At 32.1% G+C, this 20,474-nt stretch overlaps 4 protein-coding genes across 5 annotated transcripts in view; 1 reads left to right on the top strand and 3 right to left on the bottom strand.

The window, feature by feature from the left end:
• Positions 1-3,504: 3,504 nt before the first annotated feature.
• On the bottom strand, positions 3,505-6,482 carry Sec8 (Secretory 8). Its single transcript, XM_065350879.1, has 11 exons — positions 6,224-6,482; positions 5,970-6,131; positions 5,715-5,884; positions 5,484-5,649; positions 5,206-5,408; positions 5,025-5,136; positions 4,715-4,945; positions 4,504-4,640; positions 4,359-4,431; positions 4,008-4,141; positions 3,505-3,936 (listed from the first exon to the last, which is right to left on the bottom strand). The coding sequence occupies exons 1-11, from the start codon at positions 6,281-6,283 to the stop codon at positions 3,765-3,767; spliced, it is 1,620 nt and encodes a 539-aa protein (XP_065206951.1). The 5' UTR covers positions 6,284-6,482; the 3' UTR covers positions 3,505-3,764.
• A 155-nt stretch (positions 6,483-6,637) lies between these two features.
• On the top strand, positions 6,638-8,301 carry LOC135836207 (charged multivesicular body protein 2a-like). The gene is made up of 5 exons (XM_065350880.1): positions 6,638-6,798; positions 6,954-7,149; positions 7,233-7,408; positions 7,505-7,639; positions 7,741-8,301. The coding sequence occupies exons 2-5, from the start codon at positions 6,982-6,984 to the stop codon at positions 7,943-7,945; spliced, it is 684 nt and encodes a 227-aa protein (XP_065206952.1). The 5' UTR covers positions 6,638-6,798; positions 6,954-6,981; the 3' UTR covers positions 7,946-8,301.
• Positions 8,302-8,630: 329 nt separating this feature from the next.
• Positions 8,631-10,027, bottom strand: LOC135836208 (uncharacterized). The gene is made up of 4 exons (XM_065350882.1): positions 9,807-10,027; positions 9,438-9,735; positions 9,224-9,360; positions 8,631-8,812 (listed from the first exon to the last, which is right to left on the bottom strand). Exons 2-4 carry the CDS (start codon positions 9,720-9,722, stop codon positions 8,713-8,715), a joined length of 522 nt encoding a protein of 173 aa, XP_065206954.1. The 5' UTR covers positions 9,723-9,735; positions 9,807-10,027; the 3' UTR covers positions 8,631-8,712.
• Positions 10,028-10,724: 697 nt separating this feature from the next.
• The window catches only part of Egfr (epidermal growth factor receptor), a 136,477-nt gene continuing 126,727 nt past the window's right edge, over positions 10,725-20,474 (bottom strand). For both annotated transcript variants that reach the window (XM_065350876.1, XM_065350875.1), the window contains 12 exons: positions 18,837-19,075; positions 18,590-18,722; positions 18,217-18,490; positions 17,780-18,118; positions 17,547-17,689; positions 14,945-15,221; positions 14,572-14,857; positions 14,231-14,461; positions 13,885-14,150; positions 13,506-13,710; positions 13,230-13,418; positions 10,725-13,144 (listed from right to left, as the gene is read on the bottom strand). In XM_065350876.1, the coding sequence (XP_065206948.1) occupies positions 12,894-13,144; positions 13,230-13,418; positions 13,506-13,710; positions 13,885-14,150; positions 14,231-14,461; positions 14,572-14,857; positions 14,945-15,221; positions 17,547-17,689; positions 17,780-18,118; positions 18,217-18,490; positions 18,590-18,722; positions 18,837-19,075 (2,833 nt within the window). In that variant the 3' untranslated portion in view covers positions 10,725-12,893. The remainder of the gene's footprint in view (positions 13,145-13,229; positions 13,419-13,505; positions 13,711-13,884; positions 14,151-14,230; positions 14,462-14,571; positions 14,858-14,944; positions 15,222-17,546; positions 17,690-17,779; positions 18,119-18,216; positions 18,491-18,589; positions 18,723-18,836; positions 19,076-20,474) is intronic.

Here is a 20,474-nt window from a genome sequence, read left to right on the forward strand (position 1 = left end):
CAAAATTTTTGACGTTTTTAAAAGCAACATTGTGGAAAAGGAAACGAACTAATTTAGTCAGCATATCTACGATTTAACTTTCAATGTCGTTTAAAGAATATCTTTCTCATAAATCCTCAAACTTTAGAATAAAACGTATTTCAATTCTCGGCTCTTTTTTCACATTTTTCAATGTTTCGAATCATTTTTTTAATACTTTTGAATTTCAACGAAACCCAGCTAGATCGAAAAAACATGTCCTAAAACTCCGCAACCAGAATTTTCAAGGCCAAAGTTCATTTTTAGGATTTTTGAATATTCAAAAAATTTTTAAAAACTGTTCCATGGCAATTTTTCAACTTTTCCTCAAATTTTCTTTATGAAACAAAATCAGTCGGTGTAAATAATTACTTCATTTCAATCTTTATTCTCCGCCCTTCCCACCAACCCCGTTCTTTGAAATGCCAGTTTCAAAGCATTCTGGAACCTCCAGCATAGTTTCAATTTTTTTTGAAAAATTTCAAATTGCTCTAAAAGTTTTAGGTCTATAAGTGTAAAGAATAATATGGTGTGTCGTTTTTGAGAATTTGAATTTCTTCAAATTTTTCTAGAATTCACGAGTTTGTCCTGACATCCTGCAATGTCCTGGTATCCACTTAAAACGCCTGAGAAAGTGCCCATTGAGCCTCAACCTCAACCAAAGGTACCTATAGGGATAGGACTTGAGATCATTTTTGCTCCTTCCATAGTAGCTTCAAATTTCTGGGAAAGATTGAAAATCTGCTGGAAGCTCTAAAATGACTTAAAACTGGTAGGTAGTTTTTTAAATGAGACGAGGAGTTTGAATGATTTACTTATTCGCATTGGTTTATAATTTATTCTGCTTGTGCGTTTGGAAAAATAAAAAAAATAAAAGCCGAAAAATCACCATAAAAACAACGGTTTGATATTTTTTCAATTCGCATTTCGCAAGAATTCGTCAAAAATCATTTAATTCCTGAAATTTTGGTTACAAGGGTTTTGAGACAATCATGCTCTATCAATCTTGCTTGATATTCTCTGGTACAGCGGATCGACTTTCAATTTTTTTCGTCCTTATTTTGGAATAAGAACGTGAATTTCTTTATTTTTTAAGAGGGAAGACGTAGGTAGAGGAAAATTTCTCAAAAATGATTTTTACTTGATGGTAAAAACAATACAATATATGATATTTTTTACGCAATCCCCCCTCCTCCCCCTCCTATGTAAAAAACCGCATAAGATAGGTAGGTATCTAGGTATGTATAATGCGTTCAATCTTTTTTAAAATTTCTAATGAAGCACTTACCTACTTTTCTTTGCCATTCAGCATTCAGAATGTTTGGCGTGGTAGGTTGAATATTTGATTTTAAAAAACATCAATTTTCACCGAGCCTTTTTGAGATCATTTTAGTACAACAACAAAAATTAAAATTAAAATTCAGGCATAATAAAAAAACAAAAAACATGATAAATTGATTATTTCGATGATTTGGCACTGAAATAGAAATCAACTTGTGCGAAACATTTGCCTATTTTTCTTTCAAAAGTATTCTAAGGTTTAGGAATCAAAATTTAATACATTTTTCTAGATTGTAGCCTATGTACAAATTCAACCGCATAAGCTGACGTAAGTAATTTAATGTTGCTCAATTCATGCTAGTAGAACATACTTGTATTCTAAATAAATGAGTTTACAAATTCAAGTTTGAGAAAGAGAGAATTCCAAGAGTAGATAATCAACTTCCGTAGGTAAGGTACTGGTTAACTTGAAATTTGAAGAAAAAACTCGATATCATGAAGTACCTCATCATCAAACCAAATCAACACAATAATAATTGGAAAAATTTCTCATCGATTCGATGAATAATATGCTGAGCAGTGAGCATTCTCACTTATATACTTACGCATACAACGTTGTTTGAAAAACTATCCTAATTGAAGATATAAATTTCCGTTAACGTAAAACGTTCCTCATGTGGGTCGGTTATCGAACGTGTATCATATTCAATGTCAGAGCCTAAAAACGAGACACCGTTATCTATACAATATATTAATTAATATTAAATTAAGAAAGAAATTGTCTTCGTCTCGAATCTCATTAGGAATTCATACGGAAGCTTATACATACGTATGATTGTAAGCCAACGACTTAATTAATCCAATTTACACTTATGTAGGTACATTCATATAGGTATTATCACACCCTATATGTATTATTATCATGTAATACTAATCCAAAAAGTCGAATCAATCGAATAATACCAATACCTACTTCATCTACTATGTATGTATCTGTGTAAGTATCGGTGTAAGTATATAAATATTCTGTTTACCAGTGCACTATTTCAATTAACTTTTATCGATTGTTTTCCTATAAACGTTTCATTACAGTAGGTAGGTATAGGTAAGTTTAGTATACTGTATAGTGTATAAGAAGCGACCGGTGTAATTATAAGGTACCTAATGTCCATGTTATAGATTTAATTGACAAATGACAATGCGAGTTAAATTTAGTCATCATTCGTTTGACCTAAAGAAAATGATTACCTATTCATAATGTTCTTTGGTAAAATACTATTCCTTTTGAAGGAGTCGATTTCTTTCAAAATATTTACGAGGAACAAGACAAAAACTTGATAAAAAACTCATCACTTTTCACTCAACCTAGTTTGAAATAATTTTCTCTCAATAAAGAAATGAAAGCTTCATTTTTACACTTCCGCTAATTTCTTGATAAATTAATTTTTATTAATTAATTCTCGAGTATACCTAGCTTTACATTTGTCATCGTCATGTCATCACAAAGTAATCTTCAGTTCGGTAGTAATTAGTAAGCTGTCTAATTTATCAATTATTATTTTGCTAAAAATAAATAAAAATATGGTCGTTTAAATTTCCGGTAAGTAGATAACTCGAGTCGAAAGACATCTATCTAATAATGAAATAATTTCATAATAAAATTTAAATCAACGTAGATTTTTGTTTTCTCCAAGATTCCGACGATTTTCAATGCTAGCGCCAAGTCTGGGCAAAAATTACCATACAAAAATTAACTCCGACTTTTTAATTGATTCGTGTCGTGTGTTCTGCAGAAATATTTTTAAAAAGGGAAAAAAACTTCCAACTTCAATTACATTTACACCTTCATTTGCATAAACGTACTATTTTGATTTGAACGAAACGTATTCGAGGTGTAGGTAAGTAACCGTAGTTGATTTTTTTCAACTATTCCACTGCTCTGACGACCGTGAAAAATAGACGGGTTATCGACCGGCTACAAAGGTTGATTTCCGAAACCGAAACGTTTTCTATTTATTTCGAATGCTCATATATATGCGAGTACTATTTATCGATTAGTAAATCTACATATGAACCACCTTTTCCTACGCTGAAAAGATAGCTAACAATTTCTTCGAGAACTTGAGTTAAAGAAAATTTATGTCTCTCGCGTAGGAATGTAGAATTAGGTTGAGAAAAATATGTCGGTACAATATTTCGAAAAGATTTTTAAAAAAGAGAATAACGTTCATGTATTCTTATATAACATACTTCCTAAAAAGATAACAATACAAGATTCGTAGAAAAAAAAATACATAATAAAAATAACATAACAGTAATCACATATTAATCTGCTTCGTAGATCGGTAAATATCTTCGTATTATTAATGTAATCAATACAATAATATTGCCTTCAGATTTTTAAAATCCTAAAAAAAATATTCATAGTCGACCGACACAGTTCTTCGGTAGTTGTAGATTCAGCGTTACAGAGGACTAGATGGATCTTGCGAATTTAATATGGTTGGAAGATCTTTGGATTGAGTCGTGTATCCATCTTTTTCACCAACAGCGTTGGCCACAATTTCTTCGTGACGTTTGCCCAAAAATACTTTACCGATGTAGTCGTTCAAGAATACGTTCAGTTTACTCGGTTGACTGTGGTGGAAAATACACAGGGTTTAATTTCAACGAAAAGGAAATTATTAAAGGTAGGAATAGAAACGTACTCTGAGTTAGCACCATTGACCAATCTTTCCGTTTCTTCGGAAAATCTCGATAAAGGTACGAATAATTGAGTTATGTAGGTTGCAGATGGTTTGCATAATAATACCTTCTCTTTGCCAAATTCTTTTTCATAAGCCTAGGAATAAAAAAAACGAATGAGTTTTGAATTGAAAAATTATCCACCGTAAACGTTTCGAGATTCCTTTCAGAGGCTAAATTCCAAACTAATACATATTTGAACAATTCTTCGTATCAAGTTTACATGAACCACAATTATGAAGTTCTAGCCTTCGAGAAAGATTTTCGAAACATACCGTAGGCTGATATTTTCACACGAGAAGAAAACTACAAACCTTGAAATGTGACATCGAAATACCATTACTCTGAGCAGCGTTATCGAATTTAAAAAGAGGACTTTTAATCGTTCTGTAATCAAACAAAAAGTAAATAATTATTTGTCCATTTGAAAGAATCATTTCATCTACATTTATTTATTACCGTTGGGGTTTCTTCTTGGAAAAAAATGAGTTGATATCGTATTGCTCTCCGTTCACCAGATTCGAATTCTCAGCAGATAATTGTTCAGTCTTTTTGATATTTTGAACGTCTAAATAATCAGCTAGTAATTGCTGCATCTACAATACGATAATTTCGAACGATATAGCAATATAATTCAAACAAAATTCCATAAAATACTGCTCAAACTGACCACAAGCTGAATTTTTAACCAAACGTCCATCACATCGTACACAGAATTGGTATTGTATTTCTTTTTAAAATACTCCAAAACGAATCTATGAGCATCTATAACCTTTCTGAACTGATCTGTTAATACTTGGAAGAATTCCAACAATATGCTCGGCGAGTCATGTGATGATATTTCTTTGGTAGTTCGAATAGCTAAGATGGCCAACTCGCGTTGAGTACTTTGTTTAATTTCCTGCAGAAAAATCACACCATTAAACATCGTAAATGCTTACAACACAAAATACTCTAATTAAAATTTTTTTTTTTTCTACCTCTAAGAAATCTTGAACTTTATCCAAAAGTACGACGCAGTCGATTAAATTACTCATCACATATTCCGGATCATCTGTGTACTCGATAGTGTCGCTTTTTTGAATTTTATCTCTAAATTACAAATTTCCGAATTAGGTACTTGCGGATTGAAAAACGATATTAGCCCGAATAATAACGTACTTTATACTCGAACTGGGAACATCGAGTAATTTTCTAGGTCGAACAGGAGTTTTACTAGGAGTGATTTTACGATTTATGGCCAATGGAGTACGTTGATCTACCGAATCTCTAGTCGATCCTTGACGTTTCAATATAATAACTTCTTGGGTCGATTTCACGTATATTTGTTCTTTCATTTCTTCCAACAGTTTGGTACAAAGTTCCTAATAACAAAAGGAGATTTTAAATATGTACCACAGGATTAACTGAGTACGAAGAAAACGACCGGAATACGGTACCTGTTTCTTAGACTTGAGTTCAATCCTTAATTCTTGCAGTCCAACTACATCTTTGAGTTTATTATCACTAGTATTTATGGCAGACGTTAGTAAATGCGTAGCTTGAACGTAGTCTTTTTGAGATAAACAATTGACTAATTGAGATGGCACTTCTGTAATTTGCTCTCTGAAAATATAACAACTCGTTGTAATCGACGCTACAAAGAGCTCAGCATAACAGTAAATACTCACATTTCATTCAATATTTGTAAAGTGTATTTATATTCGAGGCTTTCTAACCATAATTTTTTCAGTTCTTCGCGACGGCAAGTGAGTAGCTTTTTACAGGCGATCAAATTATCTTTGGCGGAATGAATTTGCAGTCTCGACTGTGATATTAGAGATGATACGCGACCAAATAACTGTAAAAGCAATCGACAACGTAGTTTATCGCGAATTGTCGGCAACCTTCCGGTACAGGATGTGAGCAGATAATGGAATGCTTACGTTCATAACACGAGTCAAGTCATCGTGATGAGTATATACTAATTCTTCCAATTGCTGATTACTTTTTTTGAAATCTTTTTCCAACTTGGTTCGTTCTTGATCACGTTGTTCGTTTGAATCACTTGTTGATAATGTTCTTATCACCGTCATCAATAAACCACTCTAAAGCAAAGAAATAAACACATTTGACGATTCGTTAAATGGCAAAGAGCATCCTAGGAAACGTATATTTAAAGAATAAATACAAATTTTACCGTTTCTTTAGCATTTTTCACGCCCCTAGGTGGTTTAGTGGGCGGTTGTATTGAATCCATTTTACTCCTATGAAATCTCAATACTTGGCAATATCATAGTATAATTTTGGAAATGTTCTATTTCCAAGTGTGGGAAACAACCGAGAGACACAAATTCATCAAGTTTTGAGAATTAACTGCGAGTTATTTCTTTTTAAACAGAAAATATTACGTTTTTCACATCACAATTTCATATCAATTACAAAATTTTATTGAAAATACTGATACGAATATAACACGTCCCTGAAACTGTTGTGTTTCGCAACGTTGCCTTTGAAACGTTGCCGAATTTCAATGTACCCCTTCGTCGACTAGCGCTCTCTAGCGCTGCTGTCGTAAATTCTGCCAAGTATTTTTTTGTTTTTCATTTCTTATCAGTATAATCAGTGAACTTATCACTTTTGTTTTCCGTATTGCTCAGTTCTGAAGAAATTAAAACTTTTAATTCAATTTGCTCGTATAATCTTTAATTAATTTTAGATAATTTGAAGTTCTGAACCTTCACTTCACCACCATCGAAGCAAAATATACTACAGGTATGTTTATTTCAACCATGAATTTGAATTAATGGCGTTTCAATTTCAATTATTTACCCATGAACAAAGTGACGATGATTCACCTCTTTATTTGGTAATTACGCCCCATCTTCAGTATTGTAATGCTAATTACGTTATATAATTTCATCTTTCAGCTACAAAATAACGTGATAAAATATCAAAATGGAGTGGCTATTCGGTCGTCGTATGACTCCAGAAGAAATGCTCAGGAAGAATCAACGAGTGTTGAACAAAGCTATGCGAGATTTAGATAGAGAAAAAGCTCATATGGGAGTACAAGAGAAAAAGTTGATTCAGGAAATCAAAAAAATGGCCAAGGATGGGCAAATGGTGATTTTTGTTTTAATTTCATCATCCGAGTTGAAAAATGCTCATAATTTGTAACGTATCTGTGTATTTCGTTGTGGTTTCAGGATTCTGTGAGAATTTTGGCGAAAGATCTTGTGCGGACTCGCAGATACCAGAAAAAGTTTACGCTTATGAAGGCAAATATTCAAGGCGTTAGTTTGAAAATACAAACCCTTCGATCGCAAAATGCGATGGCGGGAGCTATGCGCGGAGTTACCAGAGCTATGCAAAATATGAATAGGTATACCGAAATTATATCTTTTGCTAGTTTTCTTTCCTTCGAGATGTTGAAAGAATGTGAATTTCAATTTTTAACATGCATTTTTTTCTTCGTTAGGCAAATGAATTTACCTCAGATTCAAAGAATATTACAAGAATTTGAGAAGCAAAGTGATGTAATGGATATGAAAGAGGAAATTATGAACGACGCTATTGATGAAGCTATGGGCGACGAAGGCGATGAAGAAGAGAGGTTTGTAGTTTTACACTCGATTTGTAACATTGCGAGAAACACGTATTTTAAAACTGCTGTTGAATTTAATTAAACGTATCATCATTATTGTTCTATTTCAGCGATCAAATCGTTTCTCAAGTATTGGACGAACTTGGTTTACAATTAAACGATCAATTATCTGGTTTAAATCCGGCCTCTGCTTCGTTATCCGTATCTCAAAAAACAGCAGTTCCGACAGCAGGTGGTAGTGGAGGAGGGGGCGGTGCATTAAGCGATGCTGATGCTGACTTGCAAGCACGTCTGGATAATCTTCGCAGAGAATAACAATGTGGATTATTCTCTAAAACTAAAAACATACAATATACTTCAGAGACGTGCGTGAACACGTTCCGATTTTTTTTTACCAACTTTGTAATTTGTACTTTATACTTCCAAATTCATTTCAATTTTTATGTTTTACTTTTTACTTTTATTATTTTCATAAGCTCGGTTTTCTAATGTTTTTAATCCGTTCGATTTCTAAAAGCAACGAATTTTCGAATTCAATTTTATTAAAAAAATTTTTTAGTAACTTGGTGTTACGTTATCTTGTTATTTACGAATGCAATCTCTGTGATAATGTGTATAAATAATTCAAGTGAATGTTTCGATGAACTTAGATATACAGTATTTCTATTCCACGTCTTTTTTTTTCATTTATTTATTTTATTATTACCATGTTTCAAATGTTGAAAAATATTTGGAATGCTATGAACCTACTCATTCACGTAGTTCTATATGCGTTCAGAAGTATGATTGCTTTTTTTTGAAATTTTCTGAGTACATGACTAGGATCATAACCCCTCCATACCGGCTGAAATCGAAGTAATTTACTAAAAACACGATTAATAGTTTGATATTGTTCACCGCTCGAGATTTAATAGGCATGTTCTATCCTTTCCCCATGTTTGAAAAAATCGATGACGATAACCAAAAGAAAAAAGGTATAACAAATTATCCAAGTCTCTGATACTTCTTCGTGTTTTTTTATTCTGTTTCTTCACAATGACGATTATACATCTTTATAATTTCAACTAGGTATTCCTTAATAATTAAGTATATAAATATTCCGTAATCTCAGCTTCCGAGCATGGATCTTTCACATTATTCATGATGTTTAAACCGGTGGAAGCAGATGGTTTTCCACGAAGGCTGTAAAAATATGGAATAGTTTTCAAATACGATATTTATGTAGTGATTTTTGTAAAAGTACTAACAAGTCCGTTGTTATTTTCACATTCATCGAACTCGTGACCGAATGAATTGCTTAAAATTGAATTTATTATACAAGATAATTCCTCAAGCTCAATGCTTAACAATTACAACTGAAAAGTCTAGGTCGTCTACTCTCTACTTCGTGGTAAGTACTCGCGAAGTTGCCGTAGTTTGACTTGGAAAAAATTACAAGTCCAAAAGTGACCCATCACTTCATTCGAAAACGGATACCTATACCATAGGTTTAGGTACATACCTAAATTAATAATGAACGATGCGAGTTCGATGAATGTGAAATAACGATGATCTACTTGGCCGGATGTTGAAATATCAATAGTCTATACTTACAAAGTAAGAACGGTGTTTGTAATTCTGTGTATCGTATCGAGATATAAAATAGCAAACTCGTTCTGGGTGCTTAGAAATGTATCAATATCTCCAGTGGTTATACTAATAGGATCCGAGTTTTTGTTAGTATTCAGATTCTGAAATTAGAATAGAATTAACATCACTTTTTGTACCTACCTACATAAGAATTATCAAATGCAAAGATGACACTTACGGTTAAAGTAAAGATAAATGCTTCTTTTTTTCCAGGGGTGCCGATACGAAGGATCTGCAGTACTACGCAATGATTGAACCCCTTAGATTTATAGCGAACAGGTTCCTTCGAATTACTCAATATACTAAGCGGAGTACGATCGTTGTTGCTTATCGTATCTGTCGGTTCTATGAAATTATCCAGCAACACGTGGTGCATAATTAATTTCGCTTTGATGAATTTTTTATCCTCTGCAGGAAATAAGTCATCTTTAAACGCTTTCACTTTGCTGGATATAAACGCCATAGCAGCTAAATACCTACAAAAATTAAACTTGATGAGTGAAACTGTATTCGAATCTACGGTTGTAAAATTCAAAATAACACTTACCTGAATTACCTATCGGAAAATTATCTTTCAAAAACCTGCAGATGAATGTTCTTCTTTCTCGTTATTTCTCGTTCAACATAAAATTAGATAAATAGAATTGTATCGAACTTTTTTTCTTGATTCTACATAAATATAAAACTTGGAAGTAAACATGTGGCTCGTACACAATTACACATGCTCATTTACCAACTTTTCCCCAACACCCCCAACCCAATACCACAGCACCTCAGTTGCCTAGCAACTCATCACGCCACATAGAAATCCGGTTACTCACAAATCGCATGTCGCATGCGTGATTTTGATAGCGCATTCTAACTCTGATTTTGTATTTTGGAGGAGAGGGTTCAAGTTTTCTATTGATCAAATAGGTAATAAAAATTTTTTTTAAAAAAAGTTTCTCTAAAAAATTTTGTATTGGTTTTACTGCTTCCTCCTTCACATTTAGCGCCTTAAATACCTAATCAAAATCGACCCTTCGTTATAGGTATAGGCATGGTATAGGTACGTCTAAGCGGTCTAAGTACAAGTTAATACCTACTACTGACTCTTTGAGGGTTTCTGTTCATTTTATTTTACTTTTTAAATCAGCTTTCTAGCAATAATGGGAGCTGAATGAAAATAGGAAGAACGTTTCTCGTTAGTTCTTTTATAAGATACCCAAGATGTCTGAAGTACTTACGAAACTGTTACAAACAATGAAACACTTTCATGACTTTGAAAACGTTTAGAGATTCCTAATCATGAGAGAAAATTTTAAGATTCAGCCAAAAAACATTAAAACTCAATTAAGCGAGTAATCGATGCAAACTTATTTTTAATAAGTGACAAAGACCTCAACAGAGCATCAATGGAAATTCGCGTATTTCACTTTCAGCTGAAGAAAAATAACCTATCTTCGTGAAAAACATAATTCATCGATTATTTTCATTACGAAAAAATGTATTGAAAAAATTAACATTTTATTACAAGTAATATTTAAGTACATCGTACAAAAAAAGAAAATTTAAAAAAGAAAAAAAAGTAATAATGAAACGTTTACAAATTACAATACGCTAGGTACATTATATAAATCATTAAGTACATTAAAAAAAAAAAAAAAAAAAAAACAATAAACATCGATTTTAAACAATCAAGTAAAAATCGGTACCAAACAATGTAACTGAGCTGAACAGCTTGTCACAAAGTTTATTACTTTTCTTAATTCTATAACATCCATGGCACAAGACATTTACATGAGACCAATTTAACAAACAAGTAAATATCGTTTTTTTTTTAATGTGCTCTGGCAAATCGCAGTGAACACATTTTTTATACAATCAATAGGTACCTAAGGTACGAGTATACTCTAAGAATTAAACAACAAAACGAACATAGCGAGAATATAAATTGTTACACGATTTCAATATTATTATACAAATTTACAATATAATTAAGTACATCGGTTTAATATGGCTAACTAATAAATGCGAATTATTTGAACGATGGCAAGGTAAAAGTATAAATAATAATTTATAAACGTATAAAATATACCTCAGCCTATTAAGGTGGGATACTAAAAATCCAATTTCTAAAATGCGAATTCAATTTGATTTCATTTTCAAATTTAAAACTATATTCATAAAAAAGTAAGTATACTTGATTCGTATTGAGCAAAAAATTAAATTGATATATAACTTTGCACATCTTAATTCAAGTTTCTCTTTCGAGTGTACTTTTTGTCGTTTATTTCTCCTCTTTATCACTCGTACGTTGTGAAAAAAAAAGAGAGAAATGAAATTATTTCGTTGAATTTACGATCAAATGTTCATTAAACAAACAGATAGGTAGGTAATAGGTACAGGTACGGGTACGTATAATAGGCATTTTGATCAAAAAAATTTCCATCCCCTCCTCCTATTTTGTAAATTATTGTGCAACGGATTAGAGAACGTACCAGCGTCAAATATTTACAATAAAATTACAAAAAATTAAAATTATATCACAGTCAAATAACTTAAAAACAAATTTTAAAAAATACTCACGTTTATCTGGTTTGAAAAAAAAACGAATAAAAATATCGTTGAGGAAATATTGAAAACGGATATAACATTACACTTTGACAAAATGTTTTAAATTATAAATACAGGTAATACAACTAAATATTACAAATTAGGTAACTCGATATTTCGTTTTTTTTATTCTTGTATGTATTTAAAAAAAAAAAAAAAGAAAAGTAATAAGAGTAGTTGAGGGCTTGGAGTTCAATTAGAAAAAAAAATCGCTTCGCTGATTTGAGATCATGAATATAGAAGTCAGTTAAATCATTTCGAATACTATTAAAAATATTTAGGTAAAAAATTCACAAATAAAAAAGATAACAATGAAACATTACACAATAATAATCATAAAAACGAAATTAAATTGCATATTTCCCCATTATAAAAAACAGCGGGTAATTTGATATAAAAAATTCAACTGAAAATGCAAACATTCTTAATTTTAATTTGTATGAAAATGTTCACCGTTTCAGTCTTATACAAGGATGAAACTACGAGGAGGAGAGGAAGGAGAATCACATAATTGAATCGTTAGTGAATATAAAATAATTCGCTGATTAATTTCTCAAAGTTTGTAGAAACATAAAATAATATGTTAAAACATGAGAAAATTAAATTTATCCTTTTTATCAAATGAGAAGAATTTTAAAATTTTGAAATTTTGTACTTTATCTTACTTATTTTGGATTAGGTAAAATATTTTAAATAAATAATATCAAATTTCATCTGCCTAATATTCGTACAAGTAATTCAACAAAATTTCACAGAAAAAAAACAATAATCGGATAAAATTACTTGCAATTGAATTCGATCAAATTGCAGTCAAATGCAATTAAATCGCACGTTTGAGATAACATCCGAACTCTTCGTCATTTTTCAAATTTAAATTAATAAAAAATTTTCAAACAAGTGATTCTGAAAATTTCAATAAAATTAAATTACGTCGATTCGGTCATTAGAAAAAAAAATTAAAATCTCCTTCCCTCTTCACCTTGCAATAAGCTAGTTTCATCCCTGGTCTTCTTATAATAAAAAAAAAAAAAATACAAAATTAAACAGTCGTTTCGGTATTTCTATGTAAAGGTTGCAACTCTCTCTGGAGTCTGTCAAAATCGTTGTAATATTCGTGATCAGATTCTTCTTCCGAAGATCTATGTTGCAACTGGCGAACAGTAGGTATGCCTAATTTTTGCTCAGGTGACATCAAATGATACTCGGGATTATCGACACATACGTGAGATGGCAAGAAATCACCGTTGAAATTCATCGATAAGCCTATTCTAGTCGTGTTTTGATTTTCATCTGTACAAAGATAAATAATTTTATTAGATCGAATCACAAATTTTGATAAAAAATGAATGAAAAAAAAAATCACCCGATAATTTACCTGACTGTTTAGCATCACCGACAAGATCCATGTAGGCAGCCGAACTGGCAGTTGTATTAACACTTTGCCCTTGCTGCGGCGAAGGCATCAAATAATCATCATCATCTAATGGTAAGTCTAACTTCAAATGGCCAATCTGCGCCTCGCGATTATAACTACCTCCACTTAATTCATCTGACGTATCACTTTCTGTAATAACACAACGTTTAAAAGAATTAAAACGCTATTAAAGAATTTTAAAGCACACGTATCCAGATAATTCGACGTTTAGTTTACCTTTCATGGCGCAAACTCGTCCCAATGTGTGATCCATGTTGAATCTGAGTGCTTCTCTTTGATTCTGAGGTAACGATAATTCGGAAATAGGTATTCTCACACTGGAACATCCTGGCATTCTCATTTTTGGTTGCAGGTATTCTTCAGAATCGACTGAGGTGTCGTAGTTCTCAACGGCTATGGGGAATTTGATGTCTTGGTCGTCCTGAAAAAATTAGGTTTAGAATTAATTGCACGATTTTTCGAAAATAAAAGTATTGACCGAACAAAATTAAAAAGTTTTGTAAAAAGAAAATAAGAAGCGAGTACGACTGATGACAAGTTAGGCTTTTTTTCGAAGTGAAAATAAATTGAAAATCAAAACGTGAATTACACTTACTTGAATTTGTTCCAGTTCGGTTTTGATAACGATATAACGAGTAGGATCTTGAATCCATTTAGCAAACTTTTCGGCAACTTCTTTGAACGTAGGTCGATCTTCCGCAGCGTGCGTCCAACATTGCAACATAAGCATGTAAACATCAGCAGTACAAATAGTAGGCTGAACTAATCTAACTCCTTCGATCAACTTCTCCGGTAAATCTCTCGCTGGTAAATCCCCATACGGTTTTTCACCATACGTTAACAATTCCCAAATTGTAACCGCTATAAAAATAAAAAAACACACAAAAATTACATCACCGTCGTAACACCAAAATCTTAGATAATCTTCGAACAACGCTTACCAAAAGCCCAAACGTCGCTTTTAGATGTGAAAATTCTATGCTGTATGCATTCCACGGCTAACCATTTGATCGGCATTTTACCTCCATCCGCCTTGTACGCTTCTTCGTTGGTATCCAATAATTTAGCCAGCCCGAAGTCGGTAATTTTAACAAAATTAGGTTGAAGCAGTAGAACATTACGAGCTGCTAAATCTCGATGAACTAATCGTTTTTCTTCCAAAAACGCCATACCTACGAAACAAAAAAACCGTAATAAGTACTTGTTAATATCTTAATTACCGACACTTTTCTCCGACGAGAGAACCGCCGCACCGCATTATTATTACTCGTATTACGCTTACCTTCGGCTATCTGCTTGCACCAAGATAGAAACAACTTAGCACGGATTTTCGTCTTGTGCTTACGAACGTAGTCCAATATACAACCCAGCGGCATTAATTGTGTTATTAACATCATTTGGGAAGTCATGCATACGGCTAATAACTTGAGTAAATTAGGATGATCGACCGAGGCCATTATAAACGCTTCTTCCAAAAATTGTTTGCTAGTGTTTACGCCGGGTGAATCTCTCAGCACTTTGATGGCTACCGGTAGCTTGGTATTTACTCCTTCTGGGACCCATTCGCCCTGAAAACCAAGAGAGATTTTTTGTTAAAAATATTCATTACATCGAAAATACAGCTCATCGTAAAATTAGAAATATTAATTACGTACTTTGTACACGGTACCAAATGCACCGGAACCTAAAATATGACTTTTTCTCAGCTCGTTTTCTTTGGCAATTCTCAACTTGGCCAGATTCGGTTTCACGTTGGAAGGATGTAGAGGTTCGCTGTCTTCGATGCCAGTCAGTACCATAGTCATTTTGACGATATTCTCTTTGACTTTACGTTTTTGCCATTGCAGACCCATCACACACAGGAAGCAGGCAAAGAACACAAGGCAGGCTCCGAACGCTACGTAAATGATCGTCGATTGTCTGTTGTCAGATCTGAAAGATTTTTCAAAATATAGTTAATTCAAATTTATTCAGAATAAACGATGAAAAGGCGAGCTACATGATGAGCGGGGGGGGGAGTATCAAGGATTTTTCAATAAAGTTATTGTACTGCACATACATAGAAGGGTAGATGAAAAGTGCAGAATTATGTCAAATAAACCGGAAAATAATTCCGATTCTTCGAGTTGATTCTTGAGTTGTACATATAAAAGAGTTTGAATTTTTATCATTTTTTCAGGAAAAATTCAAGTCTTTTTCAATTAGGCACCTACCTATTTTTTTTAAAAAAATCTCGAAAATTCCAACAAAGAATTTTTCGATGATTTTTTTTCACATGACATTCTTTTTCCAAACAATGAATACTAGTAATCTCTGATAAAAATCCGCAAAAATGTAATTATCTTCGTTTGAAAATCTCAAAAATTTGACAAATGAATTTATTATACAATTTTCCATCGCTCAATAATTGAATAATTTTTCTTTTTTTTTGAACAAAAAATACTTATGCTTCGTAAAAAAAATTATCCATTCATCAATTTTTCAAGTATTTTTTCAATTTTGTCAGCCAAGTAATCTAAAAATAATATCTCATCAAATATTTCATCAAGTTCATTATAAAATAATTTATCAACAGAAAAATTCACACCTAATTTCTAATACTCATTCTTTAGAAAAATTTCATTTGAAACAGAGCAATTAGGAGAAAGGAAAACAACATTTTTAACCTTTTTTGACTCTGAAAAACTTCGTATGACACATTCAGACTTCCTAAATAGACCCAAAAGAGGATTCGTTGACCCTAATATTTTTCTTTGTTCCTTTTACGAATTTGAAATAATTCAATTTTCGGGCACTCGAAAAAAACCGTTTTGTCTCATGTTTTTTCCAGAGGTTCATCTAAATTGAAATCTGCTGATAGTACCTAATATTGAAAAATTGTGTTCAATCGAAGTCTTAGATGGATCTGTTGGAAAATAACGAGTCCAGGAGGTTCATACCGTCTAAATCTTTTCATGCCTATTTTTCAGTTTGAAACTCTTTGTTTGAATTTCCTATAAAAAAAACTTATTTTTTCAGCTTTTTTAGCAAAAAAAAAAAAAAAAAAAAAAAACGCGACGTATCCATCAATATTGAATAAATTGCATTTTTCAAGACGAATTTTCAAAATGCTTTTCAAGTTCAAGAAGAGGAAAGAATGCAATTTGTGACCTCAACAAATCACTATTCATCGTAAAGTTGAAAAATTTGATAAAACTCAATTTCAAACTTTGGATAAGTATAACTTTTTTGTGCTCAATTTTAAATCCAAATTCAATGAAAAAAATTGCTATAAATCGTAAAATTTTTGTGAATTTTCTCTTTTTTAACGCTTCAAAACTTGGAAACATACACAATTTTTTTGGTATCAACAATTTTTTTTTCCAAAACTGTAATTTTGGCATATTTTTTTAAGGTAACATTTAAAAAAATAATAAAGTGGATGAACAAAATTCAACCAAGTATGATGAGAGAGGGAAGGGAGGAAAGGGAAAGGAAGAGTGAAATCTTCACATTTAATAGTACCTATCAAAATAAGAATCTCAATTGTTTTGACTTTGAGAGGAAGAAAGTCCAAAAAGAACAATTTTTCATTTTTGTCAAATTCTTTTTTCCCATCCAATGAACCGATTTTCAGCAAGTTCATCTCCCCTCCATCTCTTTTTCTGGAGCCTATGAAAACCTCGTGTAAGAAAAATGGGCTATAAGAGGAAAGAAAATCTATTGAAATTTTCGTAAAAATAATTTTTTTTCGAAACAAAATGAAAAACACAGAATTAGGTAAATACATTTTTGACTTGATATTTTTATTAAGCTTTTGAAACTTTGACGGAGGGAGGGGGGAGTTGAATCGAACTAAGTGTAAAAATTTCCTCTGTTGGTCCTTCCAAACATGACTTCACAGAAATACTTATTTTCATCAAGTTTGACCAAATTTTAGAAAAGTAAAACTTCAAACCCCTTTCTTCTCTTCCCACTTGAAGTGGGCCTTTCGATCTTTTTACAATATTTTGTATTCATAGAAAAACAGTACTTTCTGGACATAAGAGTTGAGCCTTTCAACTTATCCTCATTTCTGTATAAGGTACATACATACTTAGGTACCTACGTCCTACTTAGAGTCAAAAAAATAATTTTTAAATTGTTTTCATGTCAGATCTCAATAATAAAGCCCATCAAAATTGACCCAACCCAAGACCCAGAAGATTCATTGTATAATAACAAATAAATCTTCATAAGGGGACCATTATCTATGTAGATGATGATGATTCTACTTACGAATGCAACGCATGGACAGATTCAACAGTACAATATCTCTCTTTAACTCCATCGCTTCCATCGCTCGACATAACATAAGGAAATTCTTGAGGGCAAAAGCTCGTACAGTTGAAACTCGTCGAATTCGTATAAGGCTCCGGTCCCTGCAGATGGAAAAAAGTCATTCGTTAAATTCGTCGATTTAGGTAGATTTCGAAGCATCTAAGCTGTCTCAACTCATCCAGCACACTTACCAAGTATACTTTTAAATTTCTGCATTTCAAACAGTGCGTCGAATCAGGTCCGTTGCATCCGTCGCATTCGACAGAACACGGGATACAACTTTGTGTAATGTTATCAGCGTAGTAACTATGCGGACATTCATCTTCGCAGGTCGAATCACGTTTGTAATTGACGCACTCTTGACATAAAGGTTCGTGGAAGCTGTATCCAGTACATTTCTTACATCTCGGATGACACTTTCGACAAAGTATTTTACCCGAGAGCGTTTTCAAAGCTTCGTTATCTTGAGGACCGACGTATTCTTGGTAGTAACCGACGGGGCATTCTTCATCCTTCCTTAAACATCGTTCCTACGATAGGATCACGTAAAAATATTGATTAGTTTTTTCTTCAGAGAGACCTGGAAAGAGTAGGCTGCGAATAGATGAGCTGATCAGCGATCACTTACCACTACGTTTCCATTGATGATGGCTCTTTCGCAAGATACGCAGGCATTAGCTCCAACGGTGTTTTCAGGTCCGACACATCCATCGACGCAATTCGAATGGCAATCTCTACATATTCCGGCATCGTTGTATTTGCCCAAAGGACATTGCACAGCGCAAGTGTTACCGTTTCTAACGTGTTTACATATTTTACAATTTTCAGCTCCAGGTCCGGTACAAATAGATTGGCATTCTTCGTGACATGGCATACATTGACTAGAATTAGCTTTGTACAATCTGTCGAAAAATCGAAAAAAGTTACGATTAAGTACACCGAATTTGACGAGTGAGTTTCCAATACAATATTTCAATTTTCAGTTTTTTTTTTTTGCTTACCCTGGTTTCACATCACAACTAGGAATACACTGATTCCCGTATTGAAGATGAGCGCAAGATAAACATTGATGAGGACCCGGTCCCCAGCATCCTTCTTTCGAGCATTCCGGATCACATGTGTGGTTTTCTTTGTCTGTAAAAAAAAAAATAATCACACAGAATTAATTTATGAATAAAATAAACGTAAATACGAGTATGATTTATTATAAATTCTGAGCCAGGTAGCTAGGTAGGTAAAAATACTTACTGCATTCGTCGAATGCTTTATTATTTTGTAACATCGCTGCGTGTTCTTTGGATTGCTTGAATTTTTTCCAATTCATTCCTTCGATAAAACAGAGATGCTTGTTTTCTAAAATGCTAACACTTCCGGAGCGAATTTCACGAAGAGACGTCAGTCCCAAAAATTTCAACGATGTTTTTACGATATACAATGATGCGAAGAAGTGTTGCGTCAACTCGCGGCCTCCAATTATTTCCAAATTTCTGTAAATCATAATTTCATCATTATTAGAGATATTGATCTTGAAGAAATGAGTTCTCGAATTTAAACAAATTCTTCAATATATCATACTATGTTGAAAATTATTTCAAAATAACACCTGGGTAACCACTTTCACCCTTTTTTGAGGATTAGGTAAAGTAAACGACAAATTTCCTGACCCTTTCCCCTCTCTTTCCCTAAAAAATCTTCCACGTAATAAATTTTCAAAAGACCATTTTTCTGAATATAATTTTAAATACGTTGAAAAATTAAAACAGTTTTCTGATATTAAAAACAAAATTTAATTAAAAAAAAAAAAAAAAAAAAAAAATTGAAAAAACTTGAGTCTAAAATAATAAATGAAAAAAGCAGAACTCGACAAAGTAGCAATATTTTGTTAAAATTCACAAAAAATGCATTTTGAAAAGAAATAATTAAATTGATGAAATTGAAGAATAAATCATTTCAATTTTTAAATATTGAAAAATTTGGATTTTTGAAAAAATGAAAACAAAATAATCTATGGAAATGTTGGGTAAAAAATTTGAAAAATGAAAATAAAAAAATAGGGGAAAATAATACCTACTTAAATTGTACCATACGAATACATGAAGGTATTTATTTCAAGTTTTGATTTTGTTTGTCTATTTTTCGAACAATTGACAAACAACATGAAACTTGGGGGGGGGGGGAATTTTCAAAAAATATTTGTAAGATTATTTATTAAAATTATCATATTTTTTTTCAATTAAAAAAAAAATTGATAAAACGTTTTAAAAACTTGGAAATCTAAACTAGGTTGAAAGGCACCGGGAAAGAATCATAGTTACAGGTTGAAAATTTTCAGAAATGAGTTCAGGGACTCAGGGACGAATTAAATTCACACAGAGAAATGTAAAAATGTTGTCCATTAAGATTTTGAAAAAATGTCGATTTAAGAAATATAAGAGGGAAGAGGAATAAACTGACACCAAATCTGAAGCAAAAGGAAGAAAATTTCAACATTAATCAATGTCATCTTAATAATAGATTTTCATCAAATTCAAGTTGTTGCACAACACTATTTTTTTGAATTTTTGCAACGTTTAAAAAAGTAACTTATCTAGTTCTTTCCCCGTACCCTTCAATTTGCACATTTAAAGCAAGAAAAAAAATGAAAAACTGTTCCACTTGACAAATTACACATCATGAAATTGAAATATGAAAAAAAGCAAAAAAATTTTTTCGTACGTATGAAAAAATTGAAAAAAAAAAGGAAAAATGAAAACAAAAATGAAAAATTGAGTTATTTAAAGTAAAATTGATCAAAAAAAAAAAAATAAAAATAATGAAAAATTCAAATTGAAAAAAAAGTGGGAAACTAAGCCAAAAATTGAAAAACGCTAAATAAGTAGAATGTTT

This window comes from Planococcus citri, chromosome 2, assembly GCF_950023065.1.
Source record: "Planococcus citri chromosome 2, ihPlaCitr1.1, whole genome shotgun sequence".
Lineage (NCBI taxonomy): Eukaryota > Metazoa > Arthropoda > Insecta > Hemiptera > Pseudococcidae > Planococcus > Planococcus citri.

What these genes read in the sequence shown, in the direction of transcription:
- Sec8 (XM_065350879.1), bottom strand. Translation starts at nt 6,283, where the DNA reads ATGGATTCAATACAACCGCCCACTAAACCACCTAGGGGCGTGAAAAAT. An exon ending in ACTTGACTCGTGTTATGAAC is followed by an intron (nt 5,885 to 5,969) that starts GTAAGCATTCCA and finishes TTGCTTTTACAG; the next exon opens with TTATTTGGTCGCGTATCATC. An exon ending in TCCAAGAAGAAACCCCAACG is followed by an intron (nt 4,432 to 4,503) that starts GTAATAAATAAA and finishes GTTTGATTACAG; the next exon opens with AACGATTAAAAGTCCTCTTT.
- LOC135836207 (XM_065350880.1), top strand. Translation starts at nt 6,982, where the DNA reads ATGGAGTGGCTATTCGGTCGTCGTATGACTCCAGAAGAAATGCTCAGG. An exon ending in TGGCCAAGGATGGGCAAATG is followed by an intron (nt 7,150 to 7,232) that starts GTGATTTTTGTT and finishes TTGTGGTTTCAG; the next exon opens with GATTCTGTGAGAATTTTGGC. An exon ending in GCTATGCAAAATATGAATAG is followed by an intron (nt 7,409 to 7,504) that starts GTATACCGAAAT and finishes TTTCTTCGTTAG; the next exon opens with GCAAATGAATTTACCTCAGA.
- LOC135836208 (XM_065350882.1), bottom strand. Translation starts at nt 9,722, where the DNA reads ATGGCGTTTATATCCAGCAAAGTGAAAGCGTTTAAAGATGACTTATTT. An exon ending in CATTTATCTTTACTTTAACC is followed by an intron (nt 9,361 to 9,437) that starts GTAAGTGTCATC and finishes TTCTAATTTCAG; the next exon opens with AATCTGAATACTAACAAAAA. An exon ending in ACAAACACCGTTCTTACTTT is followed by an intron (nt 8,813 to 9,223) that starts GTAAGTATAGAC and finishes ATATTTTTACAG; the next exon opens with CCTTCGTGGAAAACCATCTG.